The 25361-nt window shown below is 42.5% G+C and overlaps 1 protein-coding gene across 1 annotated transcript; it reads left to right on the top strand.

Moving 5' to 3' along the window:
* The first annotated feature begins 13772 nt into the window (after positions 1-13772).
* On the top strand, positions 13773-21618 carry LOC145406115 (cytochrome P450 9e2-like). The gene is made up of 6 exons (XM_080277315.1): positions 13773-13859; positions 14271-14955; positions 18077-18295; positions 18947-19007; positions 19510-19700; positions 21449-21618. Exons 1-6 carry the CDS (start codon positions 13773-13775, stop codon positions 21616-21618), a joined length of 1413 nt encoding a protein of 470 aa, XP_080133441.1.
* Positions 21619-25361: the final 3743 nt, after the last annotated feature.

Raw genomic sequence — 25361 nt, 5'->3', positions numbered from 1 at the left:
TGTGGGCATGCATGTTCCATATAATCCCTCTCAAAATTATTTTCTTCCGTAAAAACTGATTGGAAATTCTTATTTAGTGCTTCACAAATATCCTTCTCTTGTGTGTAGGTGATCCCCTCATCTGTAATGGATTGTATTTTTGTCAATTTCTTTGGTTTTGCATCGGATGTAGCTGTAAAATAACATCGGCTAATCACTACTTTTATTCACGACGTCCTCTTCAAACTGTTTTTGGGCTTCTCTCCTCATTCTTCTATAATAATGTCTTGCCTGTTTATAGTTGTTATATGTCCTTCCACTATTGTGTCTTCTGTAGGCTATCTGTTCCACAACAAGTCTCTTTTTTCTTTTGATTTTTTTCATTCTATATTAAACCATTTCTTTATTTTCTTTTCTGCTTCTTTGTGCTGTAGGATATACTTCTGAACTCCTATTTCATAAAGTTCACAGAATTTTCTATATATAACATTTTAATCTTGTCCTCTAAGCTCTTTTTCCCAATCTATTTCTGAGAAGTATTTCTTTAGGTCATGATAGTTGCCCTTTTTGTAGTTAAGGCTCTTTTTGTAACTTTCATTACTATTAACTATGTCATATGCAATCGTGAAGTTGTAATTCAATACTGCGTGGTCACTTTTGCCGAATGGAGGGTGATACATATATTGTCAATATCATTTTCTTGCCTAGTTAATATAAGATCTAGTACTGATGGTATATCAAGTCCTCTTTTTCTGGTGCTTTCTTTTACATGTTTTGTTAAGAAAAACTCCTGCACAAGGTCCAGGAGCTTTTGATCCCTACAGCTTTCCTGGGTTTTTATATCTACAGTAGAGTATTCCAATTTATATTTGTACTGAAATCTCCAGTTAGTATAATTCTTTCATATTTCTCCTCCATTCTAGGTAGTAATGCTCTTTAACTCTGAATTGTTATCTCTGCCAAGTCTTCATATTCGCCTTTTTCCCAAATGTTTGATCTGGGTGTCATGCATAAATTTGCCACAGGAGGAAGGTAGAGTCCCGGAGGATTGGAAGTCAGGTATAATTATTCCCTTGTACAAAGGAAAAGGGGAAAAAGGAATGTGTGGTAACCATAGGGGCATTTGTCTTCTTAGTATAATAGGAAAAGTGTATGGTAGGATACTTATAGACAGAGTTAGAGAAAGAACAGAGAAATTAGTTGGAGAAGAACAGGGAGGCTTTAGGAAGGGAAGAGGTTGTGTAGATCAGATATTCATTCTTAGATCTTTAGTGGAAAAGTGTCTAGAGAAGGGAAAGAAGTTGTATGCGGCTTTCATGGATTTGGAGAAAGCATATGACAGGGTGGATAGACAAGGATTGTGGAAAGTGTTAAGAATACATGGAGTAGATGGGAAGTTGTTGAATGCTGTGAATAGTATGTACGATGGTGCTAAGGCTGCAGTGCGTGTGGATGGTGAACAAAGTGAATTTTTCTCTTTGAAAGTTGGTTTGAAACAGGGATGTGTCATGTCTCCATGGTTGTTCAATCTGTACATGGATGGGGTAATAAAAGAGGTACAAGGTAGGGTAGTGGATGTTGGAGTGGCCCTGGTGAGAGAGGATAGTGTTTGGAAACTCCCTGTACTGTTGTTTGCAGATGATACTGTGTTGTTGAGTGAAGGCGAAGGGGAGCTGCAAGGCTTGGTGGATGAGTTTGAGAGAGTGTGTAAGAAACGGAATCTAAAGGTGAATGTAGGGAAGGGTAAAGTGATGGTCTGTGAGAGAGGTGAAGTTAGTGAATGTACAGTGAGGTTGGATGGTGAGGAATTGGAAAATGTGAGTACGTTTAAGTACTTGGGTAGTGTGATGAGTAAGGATGGAGGTTTGGAGGGTGAAGTGTTTGAAAGGGTACAGCAGGGAAGAAAGGTTGCTGGTTCTCTGAAAGCAGTGATAAGAAACAGGGAAGTGAGCATGGAAGTGAAAAAGTTACTACATGACAGTATTGTGATACCAACTCTAACGTACGGAAGTGAAGCTTGGACATTATTGGAAGGACACAAGTCAAGAGTGAGAGCAGTGGAAATGAGTTATTTAAGAGGAGCCTGTGGAGTCACGTGGAGAGACAGGCTGACGAATGAGGATATAAAGGAGCGTTGTGGTGTTGATGTGGATGTGATAGGAAGCGTTATGAGGAACACACTGAGGTGGTTTGGCCATGTGGAGAGGATGGAGGGTGAAAGACTGACGAAGAGAGTGTATGTGAGTGAGGTGGAGGGGGGAAGAGGGAGGTTGAGGCCGAGGATGAGATGGAGGGATGGGATGGAGAGGTACATGAGAGAGGGGGGTGTGAGTTGGGAGCAGGGCAGTGAAATGGCGGGGGACAGGGCGACTTGGAGGCGATTTGTTTGTGGCCACCCCAAACGGGATTGAGGCGTCTGGCAATAGACAGATAGATAGACTTTCCCTTCAGACGTGCTAATCTCTACTGCGATCAGTTCTGCCTGTGGGGGTACATCTACTTCTATTTCCATGACTTTCAGTTTTTTCTTTATTAATAATATAATTCCTCCTCTTTTTTTTTAAGTTCCTATCTCCTCTCCATATATTGTATTCCTCTAGGTTTAGTGTATCGTTTGGTATACTTGGTGTTAATTTTGTTTCAGTTAGGCAAACAATATGTGGTTTCTTTTCTTTGATATAATCATTCATCTCTAGTAATATAGATACCATTCCATCTGCATTAGAATACATCAAATTAATCATCTTGTTTACATACTTCTCATGACTTGGGTCTACTACCTTTTTCCTTTTTATTCCCTCCTGTTTATGTACCACTTTCGAACCTGCAATCCAATTACTTGGAAAAAATAATGTGTTCTTCTCTTCCTCTGATCTTCTCTCATTCTTTGTTCTTGCCTCCTACCTCTTCTCTTTTACTAATCCAAGGTCCTCCATAGAGAGTTAGGCATCTTTTTATCCATACATTTTTGAAGTAATCTTTTTCCATAAGTTTGTTTGCATGTTTCAGTATTTTCTCCACAGTGTTTACACTCTGGAAGGTTACTTTCAGGGGCCTTGATTTATTTCTCTCATATTTCCCTAGCCTTATGTGCTCCTCTACGTCTTTACTACAAATTTCCTCTGACACTTCTTTCATTATGTACAGATTTCCTCTGACACTTCCTTCAATATGTTCATTACATTTGCCATCTCCTTTTTGTCTCTCGAAATCTTTTTTTATTTCTTCCTCCTCTATACCAGTGATTACTACAGATTTGTTGATGTCTGCTGAATCTTTGACAAATTTGGATTGTTTTGGATTATTTTCTTTGCTTCCATTTTAATGCTCTTTTCTTCAACTCTTGTTTCTAAGTCTTTCTTTACTTTCACCCTTTTAGTATATGTGGTTTCCACATCATTTTTGTAGCTTTGTATTGCTTCATTTACATGGGTTATCTTCCCCTCAGTATCACTGCCATGATCTGTCAGAGTGCTTGCTTGCCTTATTGTCTCTGTTTAATTTCTGAACTCTTCCATAATACTCTCATGGTTGACAACTGTGCTTGCCATTTCACTAACCTTCCTTCTAAGTGTACCCACCTCAACTGAAAATTCATCTATTGTTGTGCCTTTCTTATTAATCTCCTTTACTAAATTTTCATTTTCTTCTTTCTGAATATGCAACTGCTTTTTAATTTCATCTATTTCACTCTGAAAAGCCTTCTCTAATCTGTACACTCGTTCTGCCAGCTTATGCGTCTCCACTTCCACCAGTTCCTGGTAGAAATCATCATCGTGCTTTCTACCTTTGTCCCTTTTCTTAACTTCTTCCAAAGTTGATTTGCTAAAGATGGTGGTCATCTTCTGCATAATAACAGAAAGCTTCTACTTACAGTTTTGCAATCCTCTACGTTGCAGGCTAAGCAGTCAACACTGAAACAGCTGATCTGCTTGTTTGGCACTGCTGCCTACTTCGTTGTATTGTGTTACTGGAAAAACAGTTTTACTTAAACTTCCTCTTTAATATTAGAACACTATTTAGTTGAACCTAGTACTAAGCTTGACTCATATAAAGATACTTTTTAGGTATAGCCATTTGAGGGCCGAGATTGTGTGTGTGTGTGCGTGTGTGTGTGTGTGTGTGTCAGAAACTAGGGACAGACAGGACTTTGTAAATGCTGACAGTCTGTTTTAAATGACCATCACGTATTCGACAGGCATTTAATTCAAGCATTCTTGTTCTTCTTGCCAGGTAAAAGGATCAAGATGCTTGTGATGTGGGTAGTGTTGGTGCTGCTGGTGGTGACGGCATGGTTATACTCAAGATGCCGTCACAGTTACTGGGCCAGCAGAGGCGTTCCATTCCCACCCGCTCTGCCCTTCATCGGCCACCTCCACCAGACCATGTCACCCTTTAAAAATCGCTGGCTGGCCCTTGACAAAGTGAGACATTAACTAGAAGTACTTGGTATCTCTCCCCAGATGGGGTTATTTTGGCTTAAACCTCTCATAAACCACTGATAAGTAACCCCAAACTGTCTAGCTGAGCAAACCCATCAATCACAGACAAGCAACCACCCTTACAGAGCCATCTTGTGTAGTGAACTGATCTTCTCCTGCAGCAGACAGCCTCTCACCACAGCAAAGCATGGGGAAGAGTGTGGAGGTTTAGTTCTCAGATGGATGCCGCATTTGTGTTACTCCACCCAGTTAACGAGGGCACCATAGGAGACTCCACATTGCTGTTATGTGGTTATATGGTTATCACTCAACACTGTAAATTGTTTCCTAGGTTACAGGAAATAATTAGGCTTCTCCCTCAGTTTAGAGCCACCTGGTGTAGAGGGAAGAGTAATAAAATGTGAAAGGAGTGAAGGAAGAATAAGAGGAGAGAAGAGCATACACAGAAAATAATGATAAAGTTGAAGGAAGAAGGAGGCAGCACCACATCAAATGAGTGGACGATAGGTGCCACCATGTATCAACAGCCTTTTTGCCTTAAATACCATATACTGCCACACAACACTTGCACTATTAAGGCACAGAGACAAAGTCATGGCAGTATAAAGAGTTCACAGCTGAAATCCACTAGTGTGTGTGTGTGTGTAATTCACCGGTTCGGTCAGGATCACTTGATGGTCGTGATCGTCAGCTTTTACCCTCCCGGAAGGGAGCTGAGAGCTCATATAGTCTGATCTAAGGGCAAGGCTGTGACCTTCACACACGCACACACCCGTCCCCTTGCTCAAGGGGAACAGTAACCACCCACTTCGTCAGTGAAACTATTAGCAACCTGAGCGAGGTGCGAACTCCCGTCCATCAGTTGGCAAGCGGGAACGTTACCACTGCACCAGCGAGCGGTGTGTGTGTGTGTGTGTGTGTGTGTGTGTGTGTGTGTGTGTGTGTGTGTAGATAATAGTTGTTATGCTAATTGTTTTTAGGTCGACTTCTCGTTCTAAGAACACTAGCTCCTGAGCTGGGTCCTCTTTCGAGACCGGAACTACAAGACAGAAGAGGAACATGCCATAAAACTTGGCAGACCAGCCTTGCACATATATTGCCTTAATTCCAAATCCCTTACAATATACAGCAAATATATACAATGTAGGCTATATGGACAATGTCAGGTTTTTGGTACACAATAATTACTGCACACAATACATACAAGGGTAATCACCATCAGCCAATAATATTCACTAATAGTACACAGGAGTTATAGGCACAGTCTATATAGTTCTTCCTGTACAGTCCTAGTGTACCTCTCGTTACTTTCAGACTTAGGTAATTCTCATTGTACATTAGAGGTGTCACTGTGATAGGTATGAACACTATCAGACTTCACTGTACCACTGATGTGAACAAGAAATATAATACAGACACTGTCAGCCCTTGTTCTGTAGGAAGTGACTGTTATCACACTAGCGGGGCTTCTTGGGCTGCTGAAACTTGGGCTTAATCAATGGTGGCGCCTGGGTGTAGGGGGCTGGTCCTCGGGTGTGCCCTCCCATAGGGGACACCGGACTACTGCGGGAAGTGAGCTAGCCCGGGTGTGGTCACGGTCCAGGGTGCAGGGAGACCCTTCCTTAGTGGGGCCTCAACCTGACAGGTGGCCTTCAGGACCGGGGCCAAACAAGGCCAGGAGTTGCGCCTGCCGCCTTCTGCTCCTGGTGGAGGGTCGTCAACGGGACGGGCTCGGGAGGTTCCGCCCCGGGGTCCTGGGTGCGTCCCTGGGTGGCTGGGGGCTGCGGTCACCACTGGGCTGGACCGCCATTAGGAGTGGCCTGCGGCGTCCCTTCCGGGTGGCGTCCATCAGGGCTGGGCGTTGTCCAGGGGCGACTTGTAGGGTGTGGGCTCCCCCTCCTAGGATTGGGCCCTGCCAACACTCCTTAAAGGGCAGCTCCTCCTGGGGACCACACCTGTGGGGAGAGCGAGAATGGCATCCTGTGCAGCCTCTGGGTGGTAGGTGGGCCACACCAGGGACTTCCTCCGATGGGGGAAGCCCTAGGGACTGCAAAAGAAGGGCGTACAGTGGCCGACCCTGGTATGGACAGTAGCTGATACCATGGTGCCGCTCCTGGAGGAGGTGGAGGCAGATGAGGGCCGTACAGTGGCTGCTCCTTCTCTGACGTGGACAGTGGCTGACATTACGGTTCTGCCTTTCCCGGCTTGCCAGCCGACGTGCGTACAGTGGCCGTCACGTCCAACCCGGGGCTTACAGTGGTCGCCACCTCGGGTCTGGTTCCAGGTGTGGCTGCAGCAGAAGGTCGTACAGTGGCCGATCCTTCCTTGGTATGGACAGTGGCGGATACCGCAGTGCAGCAGGGGGCAACAGCTGAAGGTCGTACAGTGGCTGATCCTTCCCCGGAATGGACACTGCCCGATACTGCGTTGCTGCTTAGGACTGCCTGTAGACAAGTCCCACCCCAATCCTGGCGAGGGCTGCCCTGGCTGAGCTGTAGTTGACCGGGACTGTTTAGTTGTCATTGGCCGTGTTGAGGGGAAGAGGGGCGTAGGGCCATGGTGCACATGGACCCATATCGCTCAGACCTGGCGTGCTCTCTACCTGCCCCTCCGTGGTTTCCTTCTGGAGTGGGGGGGCGTGGCTCTGTCGTAGGGGGGGTGTCTCCACAGGGGTGTATATTTCAATAATCATAGCTAGGAGTTGGGATTATAGTGGTAGACTGGCGAGGCACCTCTGTCACCAGTAATGTAGGCTGCTACCAAGAAGAATTCGTGAGGTGTTGAATAGCTCGTTGTGGGTTTTATCTTGAGGTAGGTATTTCTCTGTCTTCCTTGACCCTCCATTTATCTTGTATCGTAAGTGAAGGTGAGGTATAGACACTCTTGGGTTAAGAGGTTTTTATTATGATGCAGTTATGTGATGGAAAGAGTGACGTGACCCACGTATTGTCAGCGTGACGGTGAACCTCCTACTCTACCCTATCTCCTAAGCTTCCTTCTCTCGTCTGTCCAATCCCCTTCTGCCTTCTCTGGTTCTCTCTGACTCTATGACTCTCGCCTCCGATTTCTGGGATATATGACTGGCTGATTTCCGGCTGGGTGACGCGTGTGTGAGTGTGTGTGTGTGTGTGTTTGTGTGTGTGTGTGTGTGTGTGTGTGTGTGTGTGTGTGTGTGTGTGTGTGTGTGTGTGTGTGTGTGTGTGTGTGTGTGTACAGTTGTGGTCATAAATAATCACCTATCCTCTTGCGTCCCTTGTCTCAAGCTGGCTCCTGTATGCATGGCAAGACACACTGAAGTAAGAGGGGCTGAGAAGGAGGGGCCAGAGAGGGAAGGAAAGGTGGGTGTGGGGATGAGTGATGGTGCTGGGGTGGGGTATGGGAGGGGATGGAGGGTAGTTAGAGGAGGGGGAATGAAATGAGAAGTGGTAGTCACAGAATTTGACTATTCAGGGTATGATATAAAGGAGTTAAATGCTGTAGATAATGCTACATTACACCTTGCATAGCTGCGTCAGATAACAAGCTTGAAAGTGCTGATGTCAAGGGCTGGCTCGTGAGAGAAATATATTGACGTGACAGATCAGACATTAGTGCGGAGCCAGATATTTGCGTTCATCCATGTATTTTGATTTCGGACGCAGAATGGAATCTGGATGGCTTTGACTTCAGTAATGTTTGTGAAAGAAATGTCCTCTACCGTAATATGCAATTAATGTTTGAAACTAAATACAATACGTAACATTTGACATGGCTGTGTTCACAGTATATATGATCATCCTCTTGGTATACACTCCCTCTATAGCCACCATTATGTCAACTATTATATGACAACTCTATATTTATGAAAAGGCTATTTAAAGTAACTGTGCATAAAAGGTAAATAAATTTGATGACTGTGCACCTGGGTGGATATAACAACGGTATCTCTCATAATCTGTTAGAAGGAAAATGAAACAAATCGTACCCAATCTCCAAAAATATATCTGTCAGTGTTTACCAAAATTGGCCAAGCCAAAGCAACCAGGAGAGCCTTAGTAAGCAGTCCAGTGGCCTCCTGCCTCAATAACCTCTTGCAATTGTCGCGGGACCGAGCAAACAGTGTTGTTGGTGGTTTGCTGGTTTCGTTGGAATAGCTTCCACTCTTCCTTGGTGTGCTGGAGGAGGCGGACCCGTGTCCTCTTGTTCTCTGGCTTCCACGCGTTGACACTCTGGGCCTACACAATCTCGTAGCCTCTGCACTAATATTTGATCTGTCATGTCAGTATTTCTCACACACGAGCCAGCCCTTTATATCACCGCCTATCTAAAACTTATCTTACGCCACTATACAAGGTGTAATGCAGCATTATCTACCAAATATTAACTTCTTTATATCATGTATGGATAAAGGAAAATAAACAAACTATGTGGCCACCACTTTGCATTTCATTCTTCTTCCCCTACCTCCCCTCCCTCCCCTCCATCACTCCACCCCTGCACCATCATTCGTCCCTCCACCCACTTTTCCTTCTCCCTCTGGTCCCTCCCTCTCAGCTCCTCTTACACCAGTGTGATTTGCCACGCATAAAGGAGCAAGCCTGGGGCACGGGGTACAGGAGTATAGGTGATTATGTATGATCACGACCGTATGTATGTGTGTAATGTGTAATGTCTGGTACATTTCCATCACGTGAACTAACTGGTTTTCATCAGTTACCCCATGTCTTTGATACATCACAAAACTCTTGATCATCTGTCATGTGTTTGTCATACATTGTGTGCTTGCATTCTGGGCTAGGGGATGTATACGTCTCTTCCTGAACCAGACATTACATACTGTAGTGTGCTAGTGTTACATATTGTGCTATGACATAAATGCCTATAACTATTATGCCCGTAATTACTGTATTACATATTGTGTTATGACATATTAATGCCTATATTTGTTTCTTTCTTTCTTTTCTCCGTCTTTGTGTTTTCTAGCTTTAATTTTCAGAAAGTCATCCGGTTTTTGTCAATACAGGAGTTAAGAGGGGTAAGAATGAGGACTGAATCCATTACTTAGTGTTTGGTTGAGCTGACCTGTTCCTGTGCCAAGAACTTACTGGTCTTTCACAGAACTACCTGAATCACCAAACTTCTTAAATTTACCAGCTGACTACCTCTTCAGAGTTAAGAAAAGTGTGTAAGACAGGGTTTACAAAATGTATTTATGGCAGAGCTGGGCACTGCAATCTAAAATTCAACTACCGGGACGCAATTGCAATTCCGCAACCTCTGACCTTTACCTTTTGCTACCGCAGTTCCATAATAAATTTGGAATGTGCAGTTCCGCTACCTCAATACCGCAACTGCAAATCCAGTTTCACAATTATCAGTACAAAGTACACAAACATGGGGTAAATCGATTGGTAATGAAGTGAATTATTGTACTTATACTCTACTTATGACATTTATATCTATTTTAAAATGGCCGCAGATACTTTAGTGTATTTACGGAAAACTTACCCATTACAATTATCTTCCTCAAGACCGTAATTTTGTAAGGTACTGACATATGCTCGGGTGTATATTTCACTTTTTATTTTGTATCAGAGTTAGGACATGCTATGAAAATCTCACAATACTAATATTATAAAAATATAATCATATCATTTATTACAAAAATAATGTTATAAGCAAAAGAAATAGCCTTTGAGCCTCTCGGGAAAAACCATCTGACCAGCAGCAGAATGCAGTCTATAAAACTCAAATATATAATTCACAGAAATGAGCTTACTCTTGCAGATAATAACTCAGCAAGACCAAAAAAAATATTTTCAGTGATCACCATTACATTAGCCCTTAAGATCGTCATCTGTCAAACTGTGGAACCACTGTGCATGGTTAGCTATGCGTGCCATAAAATTTACTGCCACACTGGCTTATAGTATATCGTATCGTATCGTATCAAACCATTTCTCCTGGTACTGCCCATCGCTACTGCAACTAACGCAGCGATGCCTCACCTGCCACCACTGCTGGCCTGGAATCCTGTTCAACTTGATATTCATGAGTCATGCTATGGCCTGTACTAACCGACACCGACCGTCATGTGGGAGATTGTGATCTGGATTGCGATAGCTGAAGTACTTCGCAATGCAATACCGCAAGTTTTGGACGAGTTTGCCGCAACCGCAGTTCCGCAACTGAAATAATGCGGTCCGTTATTGTGGAAATCGTGGATTGTGGAAATGATTGCGGAAGTGCCCAGCTCTGATTTATGGTCATCTCATTCCTTAATATCTCTTCTGTATCCTGCCTACTTTCAGTGACAGCACCTCTGTTCTGTCGTGTCCTTGTAGTACCTCCATCATCATGTTTTATGGTGCCTATGTTAAAAAACGGTATTAAAAAGTGATTAGTTACAGGGGATTGTCTTAGCTAAAAAGGAAGTTATTAATCACAGTTGCTTACAGCCGTGTGTGTGTGTGTGTGTGTGTGTGTGTGTGTGTGTGTGTGTGTGTGTACAGTTGTGGTCATTAATAGCCACCTAACCTCTTGCACCCCTTGCCTCAAGCTGGCTCCTGTATGCGTGGCAAGACACACTGAAGTAAGAGGGGCTGAGAGGGAGGGGCCAGAGAAGGAAGGAAATGTGGGTGTGGGGATGAGTGATGGTGCTGGGGTGGGGTATGGGAGGAGAGGGAGGGTAGTTAGGGGAGGGGGAATGACATGCGAAGTGGTAGTCACAGATTTTGACTATTTAGGGTATGATATAAAGGAGTTAAATGCTGTAGATAATGCTACATTACACCTTGCATAGCTGCGTCAGATAACAAGCTTGACAGTGCTGATGTCAAGGGCTGGCTCGTGAGAGAAATATACTGACGTGACAGATCAAACATTAGTGCGGAGCCAGATATTTGCGTTCATCCATATATTTTGACTTCGGACGCAGAATGGAATCTGGATGGCTTTGACTTCAGTAATGTTTGTGTAAGAAATGTCCTCTACCGTTATATGCAATTAATGTTTGAAACTAAATACAATACGTAACATTTGACATGGCTGTGTTCGCAGTATATATGATCATCCTCTTGGTATACACTCCCTCTATAGTCACCATCATGTCAACTATTATATGACAACTCTATATTTATGAAAAGGCTATTTAAAGTAACTGTGCATAAAAGGTAAATAAATTTGATGACTGTGCACCTGGGTGGATATAACAACGTTATCTCTCATAATCTGTTAGAAGGAAAATGAAACAAATCGTACCCAATCTCCAAAAATATATCTGTGTCAGTGTTTACCAAAATTGGCCAAGCCAAAGCAACCAGGAGAGCCTTAGTAAGCAGTCCAGTGGCCTCCTGCCTCAATAACCTCTTGCAATTGTCGCGGGACCGAGCAAACAGTGTTGTTGGTGGTTTGCTGGTTTCGTCGGAACAGCTTCCACTCTTCCTTGGTGTGCTGGAGGAGGCCGACCCGTGTCCTCATGTTCTCTGGCTTCCACGCGTTGACAATCTGGGGATACACAATCTCCTAGCCTCTGCACTAATATTTGATCTGTCATGTCAGTATTTCTCACACACGAGCCAGCCCTTTATATCACCGCCTATCTAAAACTTATCTTACGCCACTATACAAGGTGTAATGCAGCATTATCTACCATATATTAACTTCTTTATATCATGTATGGATAAAGGAAAATAAACAAACTATGTGGCCACCACTTTGCATATATATTCTTCTTCCCCTACCTCCCCTCCCTTCCCTCCATCACTCCACCTCAGCATCATCATTCGTCCCTCCACCCACTTTTCCTTCTCCCTCTGGTCCCTCCCTCTCAGCTCCTCTTACACCAGTGTGATTTGCCACGCATAAAGGAGCAAGTCTGGGGCACGGGGTACAGGAGTATAGGTGATTATGTATGATCACGACCGTATGTATGTGTGTAATGTGTAATGTCTAGTACATTTCCATCACATGAACTAACTGGTTTTCATCAGTTACCCCCATGTCTTTGATACATCACAAAACTCTTGATCATCTGTCATGTGTTTGTTATACATTGTGTGCTTGCATTCTGGGCTAGGGGATGTATACGTCTCTTCCTGAACCAGACATTACATACTGTAGTGTGCTAGTGTTACATATTGTGCTATGACATAAATGCCTATAACTATTATGCCCGTAATTACTGTATTACATATTGTGTTATGACATATTAATGCCTATATTTGTTTCTTTCTTTCTTTTCTCCGTCTTTGTGTTTTCTAGCTTTAATTTTCAGAAAGTCATCCGGTTTTTGTCAATACAGGAGTTAAGAGGGGTAAGAATGAGGACTGAATCCATTACTTAGTGTTTGGTTGAGCTGACCTGTTCCTGTGCCAAGAACTTACTGGTCTTTCACAGAACTACCTGAATCACCAAACTTCTTAAATTTACCAGCTGACTACCTCTTCAGAGTTAAGAAAAGTGTGTAAGACAGGGTTTACAAAATGTATTTATGGCAGAGCTGGGCACTGCAATCTAAAATTCAACTACCGGGACGCAATTGCAATTCCGCAACCTCTGACCTTTACCTTTTGCTACCGCAGTTCCACAATAAATTTGGAATGTGCAGTTCCGCTACCTCAATACCGCAACTGCAAATCCAGTTTCACAATTTTCAGTACAAAGTACACAAACAGGGGGTAAATCGATTGGTAATGAAGTGAATTATTGTACTTATACTCTATTTATGACATTTATATATATTTTAAAATTGCCGCAGATACTTTAGTGTATTTACGGAAAACTTACCCATTACAATTATCTTCCTCAGAATAGTAATTTTGTAAGGTACTGACATATGCTCGGGTGTATATTTCACTTTTTATTTTGTATCAGAGTTAGGACATGCTATGAAAATCTCACAATACTAATATTATAAAAATATAATCATATCATTTATTACAAAAATAATGTTATAAGCAAAAGAAATAGCCTTTGAGCCTCTCGGGAAAAACCATCTGACCAGCAGCAGAATGCAGTCTATAAAACTCAAATATATAATTCACAGAAATGAGCTTACTCTTGCAGATAATAACTCAGCAAGACCAAAAAAAAATATTTTCAGTGATCACCATTACATTAGCTCTTAAGATCGTCATCTGTCAAACTGTGGAACCACTGTGCATGGTTAGCTATGCGTGCCATAAAATTTACTGCCACACTGGCTTATAGTATATCGTATCGTATCGTATCAAACCATTTCTCCTGGTACTGCCCATCGCTACTGCAACTAACGCAGCGATGCCTCACCTGCCACCACTGCTGGCCTGGAATCCTGTTCAACTTGATATTCATGAGTCATGCTGTGGCCTGTACTAAGCGACACCGACCGTCATGTGGGAGATTGTGATCTGGATTGCGATAAATGAAGTACTTCGCAATGCAATACCGCAAGTTTTGGACGAGTTTGCCGCAATCGCAGTTCCGTAACTGAAATGATGCGTTCCGTTATCGTCGAAATCGTGGATTGTGGAAGTGATTGCGGAAGTGCCCAGCTCTGATTTATGGTCATCTCATTCCTTAATATCTCTTCTGTATCCTGCCTGCTTTCAGTGACAGCACCTCTGTTCTGTCGTGTCCTTGTAGTACCTCCATCATCATGTTTTATGGTGCCTATATTAAAAAACTGTATTAAAAAGTGATTAGTTACAGGGGACTGTCTTAGCTAAAAAGGAAGTTATTAATCACAGTTGCTTATTTCCAGAGTGTTTAATCAAGATTTTTTCTCATACCAGGGTCTGGTGCATCGTATGTTATATAAATACTTTTGTGAGCTTAAGTAACAACCATACTTTACTGGGGCGGAAACTATTTTATTTTCCTTCGTTTCAGATGTACCACACCCACAAGAACAGTCCCTACTTTGGCCTGTATGATGGTTTCAATCCCGTGCTGATGGTGTGTGATCTGGACATACTCAAGAACATACTCGTAAAGGATTTTGATCATTTCGTGAACAGGCGGCCCATTCGTGCGAATCAACCCGACAGCTACAGGAATGCCACACTGGGAAGTAAGAGGGATCAAGAGTGGAAGGACTTGCGTGCTGTCATGTCCCCAGCATTCTCCACTGGGAAGATGCGAAGGATGTTCCAGCTTATGTGCGATATTGCTGACACATTTGTATCTTCCTGCCTTAAATATGCAGAAAAGAATCTTTCTGTTAACATGAAGGACAAAGCTGGTCGGTTCAGCATGGACATTATCACATCTTGTGCTTTTGGCATCGAGTGTAACTCTCTCACACAGGAAAACTCTCTTTTTGCCCAAAAAGCAGACTCTTTTTTTGCTGCAACACCAATAATGGTACTGAGGAGTCTTGTGATGAGGAACTGGCCGCAACTGTTCAACGCTTTGGGCCTGAAGGAGGACTCAGAGGAGGCGGGGTTCTTCCGAAGTGTAGCAGAGGAGACCATCAGGGCCCGCCAAGCCGGTGAAAAGAGGGGGGACTTTCTTGACCTTTTACTGGCGGCACGGGCTGAAGTCTCTGACACCACCACTGCCTCCCCTAAGCATGGTGATTGACCTTTGCTTTTTATTACTACACTATCTCTCCATAGGCCTATTTGCTATACCATATCTGTAAAAGTTTCATCCGCGGTACAAGAGATGTAATCGGGAGTACACTAGGACCATGAAAGTGAGGCCCCAGGTTCGATTCTCAGACCAATTCTGTGATCTTTGGGCAAGGTCTATTTAACTCTGTCCTATTCCTACTTTTGAACCGAAATAGGGACCACATAGGGACCTGGATGGTAAATTTGGCGATTGTGTTTCGTAGTCTGTGGAAAATTGGGACTTGATAAACCTGAATGACTGTCTTATTGGCCCTTCAGTTGCGAATAGTCATTACGCTTTCTTCTTCACACTAACTCGCCCCGGACAAACTCTGAATTCCTAAGTTTTTGCACACCTTTATCTTTCCCCAAATTGTTGATTGTTCTCTGTCTGTCTGTCTGTCTGTCTGTCTGTCTCTCTCTCTCTCTCTTTCTCCATCATATCGATTTTGCACACCTCTCTATTTTCTATCTATCTATTGCCAGAGGCCTTAACCCGCCCCGTCCCATCGACGTATGGGTACGTTGCAACGATTTGCATTTGCCAGTTCCGGCGATGTACCAGTACGTCGTTCAATTGCAAGGTCCCTAATTTGCACAATTTTCAATTTTCGTGCGTGATTTTTCGTATGTATACACGGGACACCTTCCTCTATTCCTCTACAAGATGTCAAGCAGGGACAATGCCTTACACTGCATAACCTCCCCCCTTCCCCCCTCACACCATTGTCTTGGCAAAGGACCTGTTACCAGTGACCTGGCTAGTAAAGATATTCAGGGCCAGAGTGATTCCCCAATCGATGACAATGTGGAGGACAATGTTTACATAGCATTAGAAGAAGAAACAGCCAGAAATAATGATCAGGTAATGTGGCAAAAAAAGGTCAGGTATGGTGATTAGTTAGTGAGTGAAACAATGCTTATAATGCCTTTATGACTGCTTGAAAACCAATATACTCTCATATTACATATACATTCGTACCAAGTAAATAAATAAATACCGTTTATGAGTGGATAAAATAGTTACCCTCCCATAGAACTCGTTTTCTTTGGTGCCAGCATGTTAGAAAACCCAGTCAGGTAAGGAGGAACTCCTACCTGGATTGGGTATTTTAAACCTCAGTTGAGCGATTTCTCTATGAATTTTCGATGTTTCTCACCAAAAGTGAAGGTCTTAGCAAAAAAAATTTTTTCGAAAATACCTCGGGACTGGGGGATGTCAGAGGTGCAGAAAACCTTGGGACATGACGGGTTAATCCAGTAAGGGGTAGCCACTCTTTCTCTCTCTCTCTATCATATCGATTTTGCACACCTCTCTATTTTCTATCTATCTATTGTCAGACGCCTTAATCCCGTAAGGGGTCGCCCTTTCCCTCGTCATTTCGCTGCCCTCCCCCTAGCTCACACCCCCCACCCTCATATACCTCTCCGCTCCATCCCTCCATCACATCCTCGGCAGCCCCCTCCCTCATCCCCCCTCCACCTCACTCACACACACTCTCCTCATTAGTCCCTTGCTCTCCATCCTCCCCACATGGCCTTTTACCATATCAAATATTCCAGCACAAAATGACTGGAATGGGATTTTTAAAGGTTAATTTTCCACCCTGGGGGACAAAATACATCAGGTGTTAATAAGAAGCTTCAGATTAGGTCCTTAATTGCTTTCCAGTGGCAATATTGTCCATCTTGTCTGTCACCTTATGGAAGACAACTGCATTTCCTTCATCTCTGTCTTCTTAAGTGCTTAGAGCAATGGTAAATCTCAGAAAGTTCTTAGAGGTGTTACCAAGTGTTGATTTAAGTCACATTCGTGAACAAAAAACTCTCAATTAGTCAGGACAGCCTCAGTCACCATCAGCTAGCGCCACCACCAGAAATACAGCAATCAAAATAATCAGTTACTTTTGTGTGATAAGTACCTAATTAGCTGTAAATTAGCCCAAATGATCCCTGCAAGCCAGTTTACCTTCATTATCTCACTTGACATCAATTCATACTGAGCCAGGTCAATGTCAGGTCGTGTGTGTGTGTGTGGTCAAGTGAGTTCAGGTACTGTTATATCTATTTACGCCCATGCAGGTTGGTTTGGGACTATCTGAGCCACACTGCATGTAAAAGGTTCTAATGACGTTCACTTCAGCAATTTTAAGTTCATATAAGTTCTGACACGTTCACTTCAATTTTAGGTTCATTTAAGGTAGTCCGGGGTCAATTTGGTCAGTTCATATCCACCTAAGTCCATCCTGGGCAGATTAGGTTCAGTTAAATATCTCCACAGCTATTCACTCTGTTCATGCATAGGGCGGTAAGAGTGGCGGGTGTAAGTGTGAGTGGTGGGTGTGTGAGAGGTGGGTGTAATTGTGAGAGGTGGGTGTAAGTGTGAGAGGCGGGTGTAAGTGTGAGGGAAGGGTGTAAGTGTATTGGTAGGTGGGAAAGCTAAGGAAAGCAAAGAGAGGGGAACACTGGAATTTAACCAGGTGTTGTTTGAATAAGGTAACATTTAGCAGAGAGTGTGTGAGTAAGGAAGAGTTTGTGATAGGAGAAAATGAAGAGTGAATGTGAGAAAATCAAAGAGCGAGCGAGCGAGCGAGCGAGAGAGAGAGAGAGAGAGAGAGAGAGAGAGAGAGAGAGAGCACAACGATCCTGAGTAAGCACTGATGAGGAAGGTGGAGAAGTGAACTGTTTTACCTATGGGTGAGTGGACGCAGCAGGAGATCGGACCGAGGCAGGAATGTGAAAACAGGAGATGGATGGGGAAATTACGATATTGTGAGGAAGAACAGCAGCATAATGAAAAAGTATGTGTACCTTACCCACAGACACATGCCATCTTATGCTGCAGGAATTAAGACAAAGTCGTTCATAGCTTAGAAAATACCTTTGAGCTTACATATATACCAGAAAAAATACCAACTAAACTATTTTGATCTTAAGATAATCTTAAAGCCAGTTTGGGGATAAATTTTAGGAAGATTCCGAAATAATGTCCTGCTAAATTTCAGCCCCCAAGATTGATTCTAAGATTATATAAAGCAATTCATTCAAAATTGGTTTATATTTGATCTCGTCCACTGCCAGTCCTCACCGACAAAGTGATAGTGGCGCAGTGCATCATGTTCCTGGTGACTGGCTACAACACCACTGCCTCCGCTGTGGCCTTCTCCTCACACCTGCTTGCCAAGAACCCAGAGCCACAGCAGCGCCTTCGTCAGGAACTTAAGGAACTGGTGAAGGAGGAGGGGGAGCTGACCTACCACGGGGTCACGGAGGCCAAGTTCCTGGATGCCTGCGTTATGGGTGTGTATGAAATGTGATGTATTTTCTTGTGTATTAAATTTGTGCTGTATTTTCTTGTGTATTAAATTTGCTATGCATTTTCTCGTATATTAGATTTGTGCTGCATTTTCTCGTGTATGAAATTTGTGCTGCATATTCTCGACCCCTTGACCTTCAGATTGTCATATTGTTTCATCTTCCGCTCACCCATCAACATGTGAATCATTATCTTGCTTAACCCTATCTCAGGCAGGGTTGGGTCGAGTTACAGCACCTCTTCCTCTTGCAAATCAGCTGAAAGACGTGTGTGTCTGTTGGTGCCTTCAAGATATCTAGTTTACAAGATGCCTTTGACGTTAATCCTAGGCCCAGGAGAGGTCATGTGTGTGTCCAAATAAAATCCTTATAATTCAGGGAGTCTTTCCAATGGGAGTAGTTGAATGAAGAGTGAAACCGAGTGTGTTTGAAATTTACGCCTGTCTCGAGTGAAGAGGGCAATGTCTAATCTGATTGGGGAAAAAGACATTCAGTTTTATTTAAATCAAAATCCCAGGGAGCATAGACATTACTGAAGCTGAGCTGTTGACTGCTAAGACAGGTAGACAAATAGATAGATAGAGTATACGAAGGCAGTCATGGCAGTATACAATGGTTTTTCTCTTCCATTTACAGAGTCCCTGAGGATGTACCCGCCAGCGCTGTTTATGGACCGGAAGTGTACCAAGGATTACAGGTGAAGACAGGTGTACATGGTGAACAAGAGGTGTAGATGGTGAACAAGAGGTGTGTATGGTGAACAAGAGATGTGTATGGTGAACATGAGATGTAGATATTGAAGTGTGTGGGATGAGAAAATGAGACCATTTTAAAACATACACGTAAGACCACTTTGAGATGACCAGACGAAGATGAACACTTGATGAACATCTGAGGAACTCTTAATGATGAACATGTAAGAACCATATATATGTAAGATCATGGTGTGCAGCTGTAGTAGTAGTTGTCGTGGTAGTCGTAGTAGAAGTAGTATAGTAGCAGTAGTACTAGTAGTTGTAGTTGTAGTATTGTAGTAGTAGTAGTAGTAGTAGTAAACAGACATACACAGATGGTAGATACACATGTAGATGACTAGAGAGACGGAAAGATAGACTGATAGGCAGCCTTATAGATAACTAATTAAATCTCCTAGATAATCACATGTGTATTCAAGACATTTACACTCACCTTTCCTCCAGCATCCCCGGAACTAATCTGCACCTGACGGAGGGGGACCTGGTGCAGTTCCCTGTGTGGAGTCTTCACCACGACCCCCGCTACTGGCCCGACCCTGAGCAGTTCCGGCCTGACCGCTTCCTGCCCGAGAACAAGGCCAACATCAAGAGTTTCACCTACATGCCCTTTGGAATGGGGCCACGGAACTGTTTAGGTGAGGTCATGTGGGGTCAGAATAGGACATGGGGTCAGAATAAGACATGGGGTCAGATTAGGACATGTGGGGTCAGAACAGGACATGTGGGGTCAGAATAGTACATGTGGGGTCAGAATAAGACATGGGGTCAGGATAGGACATGGGATAGGACATGGGGACAGAACAGGACATGGGGACAGAACAGGACATGGAGTCAATAGGACATGGGGTCAGAATGAGACAATTGCCACGGACATGGCTTCCCTGTGTCCTTTTTACTCTAACTTAGCCTCAACACTATACTTCTTTCACTCCAACTTTACTTAAAATTGCCATCTCTCTATCTTGAATATTGAATTTTGGCAAGATATTCATTTTATATATCTATCTATTGCCAGACGCCTTATTCCCGTAAGGGGTGGCCACAAACAAATCGCCTCCATGTCGCCCTGTCACTCGCCATTTCGCTGCCCTCCCCTCAGCTGACACCTAGGGTCTTATATTAATCACTAGGAAAGGCGATGTTCTATTAAGGTTAGGGAACGTACTAACACCTCTTCCTTACCGATTTATTTCTGATACTGCTCCGTTACTATATTCTTGTGTGTTATTCAGGAAGCTTACTAACACCTTTTCCTTACCGATTTATTTCTGATTCTGCTCCGGTACTATATTCTTCTCTGTTATTTATGCAATCTATGTCGATAATGAAAAGACATAAGAAGCAGCCCACCGGGTATTAATGAGGAGTTTGGAAAACAAATTGCTAAGGAAGAGGGCTTAGGGAGCCTCCTTACCAGACAGGAGTACCGGCCGAAGTGCTATATCAAGAATGTTTTTTTTTTCCTAAATGCAAAAAAGAAGGAACCAAAGGCCAGACTTAACCAGCAAAAGGACAAAAATCTGGGCCAAGTTTATGTGAAAGGATTATAGGAAACTTACGAGCAAGTATGAATCGTATCTGTAATTTGTTTTCACGTGAAGGACAAGATTGACTGACTTATTGGCTGACTGACTGACTGACTGATTGACTGATTGGCTGACTGAATGACTGATTGACTGACTGACTGACTGAGTGACTGACTGATTGACTGAATGCCTGACTGACTGATTGACTGACTGAATGACTAACTGATTGACTGACTGACTGACAGGTATACTCAAATAGACAACACGCACACACACACACACACACACAAAATCAAAACAATCTTCTTACATCAAATTTCACCCCCCACACCAAGAACATAGTATCATGATGCAACGGAGAATGGAGAATGGTCTAGTGTCTCTTGTGTTGATGTAAAAATTATGTACCATTAAAAAAAAAAAAAAAGAATGTCTTGAACTTTTTCGAAGGAAGGAAAATGAATCGTAAATATGCTCAAGATTTCCACATTCTTCTCCTCAGCTGAGATTCCCTAACACATCTCCCTTGACGATTTAGTTTTATTATTACAGCTTACCATTGTTTTGTTTGTTATTTATTTGCTTTTTACTTTACACTGATTGCATTGTTGACATAAGTGACATTATTATTATTATTATTATTATTAATTATTATTATTATCATTATTATTATTCTCATCATCATCATGAACCTCTTTCCTACATATGGAAGGGGCGAGGTAGGGTCCAGAGAGCAAGGTAAGAGAAGGCATTATAGAGGGAGAAGTATCGACTTGACCAGTGAAATGGAGCAGACATCATCCAAGCCCCTTTACAGACGCGTTTCAGTTGTCTGTTACACGATATTTCTTCTCCAGCCATGCGGTTCGCCCTGATGGAGACCAAGGTTGCCCTGGCCAAGCTGATCCTGGCAGCTGACCTCAGGATACCGCCAGGTCACGAAGACATCATGATGGAATGCTCACCCTTCCTGCTGAAGCCTAAGCATGGCGTCTATATCCTGCTCACGCCTCGTAAACACGAATGAGACATGTATAGGGCGGTGTGCCAGCACGGCCGGGAAGCCATCATACCCAAAACCCATTAAAAAACATCAACACTAAAATATCCATAAATATATCAAAAACAAATTCCACACCCAAAATCTCAAGCCGACCTCAATCTTCACGTACATCGACGCCACCCCAAACTCCACACACAGATCATTTCCCTTCTATTGCCAGCTATTACGATTTGAATTATCTGAGTAAGCTTTAAAACTACTTAGAAGTGTTTACGATACAAATTATGATCAATATTATCTACATAAAACCACTCAATGGGAAGAAAATGGAAATAAAATGTCTTACCAAATCATGGACAACCTTCCCACGTTAAAAGCTGAAGCCAGACTCACCACGACAGGATTGCCAGATCTTTCAGAGCAAAAAGGACCAAATTTTGTCCGAAAAAAAACAAATTGTTCAGAATGGGGCCAAACTTCATTTTCGAATATTACACAATAGGGGGAAATAATTTGGGGGAAAAAAAAAAAGGAGTACGGTAAATCTTGTTTATTAACATAGTATAATGTGTATAACAGTAATTCACGGAAAATTAAGTTCTGTAATTGTATCAATTCAGTATCCACATACTTATTCTAAGGAAAAAAAAACACTACTGTGCATAATTGTCAAACAGATAATTATAATAAATTACTTGCTGTACAGAAGCACCTTGAAAATTAAAGCCCTATCCTTTTTGAGTGACAAGGCTTTCATAAAATCCGCACTTATTTCATTGAGGAAATTCATAAATGATATGTAAAGACTTAATTTACCATAATAAAACAGATACAATATTTTTTTTTCAGCTGACTAATTTAAACCAGGATGAGCACCAGGAAAATAAAGAAAAAAGGTATTTAAGCATAAATTGCCACAGGTGGAAAAAGGCAAGTTAAAGGTACCGTATATTACTAACTTTCACTAGTCTACAAGCACATTTTATAAATACCGCATTCACATACATCCTCCTCTGTGTCATCAGATTTATTACAACTGTTATATATCTGAGCTGCAAACAATTTCATCATCAGTACAGATGGAGTGAAAGCCTTACAGCATAGCCCTGTAAACTGGAAGTGACATCGAATCCGATGATTGAATCAAGCATTCAACCAAACATATTTCCTCTCCCATTCAGGTTTATATTTTCTTTTTTCATCATATTCACTTTTCCACTTTTGGGGAGGCATGGTGCACCTTTAGATAAGAAATTTCAAGCCTTTCAAGACTTGAAAACCATGTGCCACCTAAAAAACAGAGAAAAATAATTCGTAGTTATGTACGTAATTCAATAATAACTTGAGTAGAGATTATATAAAAATACAATGTCATACTATACTGTTCTTCCATCGTTATTACTCTTAATAAGGTATTTGTTCACATGTCTATTCACATGTGTCTATTAACGTACATAACTACTAGAAACATACATTAGGATTAACAAGAACATAGAAATTTAACACCAATTTAACCTACCAGATATATTTTCTCTCAACCTTACACTGATTGGGTAAAAGTAACTTCTTTGACCTTGTTACCATAATCCCATTGCAGTATTCAACCTAACCACATATAACCTACATTTATATATGGAACAACTTACAAATTAGCAGATATTGAAACGAATGAATTGCGGAGGATCAACACGCGAATCATTAGTGCGAAAGCAACACCAGGGTATACCATCTATAACTCTTAATCGACTGTCATAGTAACGTTTTGAGACAGTGCAGTACAGTGCTATATAGACACCAAAATCAAATATTGTACTCGCCAGTGAACACACAGGCTGAAGCAGCAAGGTTACCCAATATACGTGCACAGGTGACCGTCCAGGAAACTTCGCCACAGCATATCACACTCGACTCACGTCAGCTGAGTTTCAAATACTGGTTTAAAAAATTACCAAGAGATGGCGACAGGACTTTGCGGAAAATTTAACTCTCTCTCTCTCTCTCTCTCTCTCTGGGTATGCTACAAATAATAACAGATGCTGCAACATTAAACAAAACAAACGTTTCAATTCAATTGTTAACGGGAATCTTTCATTTCAGAAAAAATGTTTTATAGTTCGGAAAAACAAAAAAGGGCCAAAGAAAAAGCCAAACACACAAAAGGGCCAAACTAATTTTTGGGGGGCCACGCAGAGTAAAAAAAGGGGCCAGATGTCAGAAGTTTGGCTCCAAAAGGGCCAACCTGGCAACCCTGGACCACGAGCAGGCGAATTCCGCCTCCCCCCCTCCCTTCATCCTTCCCCTAGCTCATCACACCCCGCCCTCTCACCAACTTGTACTTTTCCATCACCTCCCTCGCTTCAAACCCCTTTTTCTCCCTCCCCTCCTCTCCTCTATCCCACTCCCTCTCTCTTTTTTTTTTTTCCTTTTCTTCAATTTCCTTTCTTTCCTTTCCCTTCCTTGTCCTTCCACCCCTCGTCGTTCACCTTCCCTCAACCTCTTCCTCCTCCCTGAAAAACACGCTTCCTCCATTCCCCCTCCATCCCCCCTCCCTCCTCCTTCCTTACCTCCTTCCTCCCCTTCATGTAGTGCCCGGAAGTGATAATGAGTTGTATCTAGTTTACTTTAAATGACCCAAAGTTCGGTTAAAAGAGAGAGAGTGGCAGAGGCATGGCTGTTTCCATGCGGACGTTCTCAGAACATAGATTAATTACCTAGTTGCTAAGCCTCTTTTTTTTCCTACTGTAATCTATTAGTATTAAGTCTCTTTATAATATAAAACTCGAGTGAGATGGTAACATGTGCCTTTGTTTACATAATCCAGCATAATGTACGCGTGCACAAAGTGATGTAAGGCACGATAATTTTCACTATTTTTCGATGTAAGGGTATAAAGTGAGAGGTTATGTAAGGGTATAAAGTGAGAGGCGATGTTGAGTAATTATTGTAACTAGAGAATGTTATTTTTTGGGGGTAATCGATTGTAAGGGGAAGGACATCACACTGAGTCTATCTCGAGTCTGTAATAATTAAAATCTTAAATTGCGTACGCCGTCATCCCCCCCTTCCCTTGGCATCACGCAGTTTGGCGTGTCTCACTCGCTCACCGGCCGTGATAGATGGCAGCTGGTCGGTACTGTCGTCATCCTATCCCCCCCCCCCTTCCAAGGAATTCTTTAAGTAATTTGATATTAATATTATGTCTGATATGTTGAGGCGCGAATAGTGATATCTCACGAGTGATAATAGTGACGAAATAGAGAAACAGACTCGGGGTAGGATCAAGTGTTGTCATTCCTCAGGGAGTGTAACGGTGACGCTATTAGCCTTTGGAGAAGCGAGTCCTGTGTTCCCGCTCACCTCCCCTACATTTTTGAGCTGGATAGTGAGGTATTTCCCATATTTTTGTGTACTATTGTTGGTCAATTTTTACACGTTACCCTCATCCGATTTTCGACTTTTCGTTAACATTTCCTAGTAGAACTGGTCATTCTAAGAATCTTTTCTTCTATGACATTTCTCTCGCAAATTGATAATAAACGAGTTACACGCGATTTACTTCCACCAATCACAATCACAGACGAGCTCGCGCTCTGTCCGCTCACCCGCTCACATTTGAAAGTTTGTCCCAGAAGACCAAACTTTACACGTACTCCTCATTTTTACACGTTGCCCTCATCCGATTTTTTCATCCAACCTTAGTGTTTCCTGTTGTTTTTGGTGTGATTCGATCGATTTTGACCTTCGTTTCTATTGCAAGTCGCTAGTTT

This window comes from Coenobita brevimanus, chromosome 69 (assembly GCF_032717465.1).
Source record: "Coenobita brevimanus isolate Jiangsu-jjx chromosome 69, ASM3271746v2, whole genome shotgun sequence".
NCBI classification, from domain to species: Eukaryota; Metazoa; Arthropoda; class Malacostraca; order Decapoda; family Coenobitidae; genus Coenobita; species Coenobita brevimanus.
This window is presented reverse-complemented; position numbering and strand designations above follow the sequence as displayed.

Coding starts and splice junctions, on each gene's coding strand:
- LOC145406115 (XM_080277315.1), top strand. CDS start 13,773: ATGTGGGAGATTGTGATCTGGATTGCGATAAATGAAGTACTTCGCAAT. Junction 13,860..14,270: donor ACGAGTTTGCCGCAATCGCA/GTTCCGTAACTG, acceptor CCTTCGTTTCAG/ATGTACCACACCCACAAGAA. Junction 18,296..18,946: donor CCTGGATGCCTGCGTTATGG/GTGTGTATGAAA, acceptor TTCCATTTACAG/AGTCCCTGAGGATGTACCCG.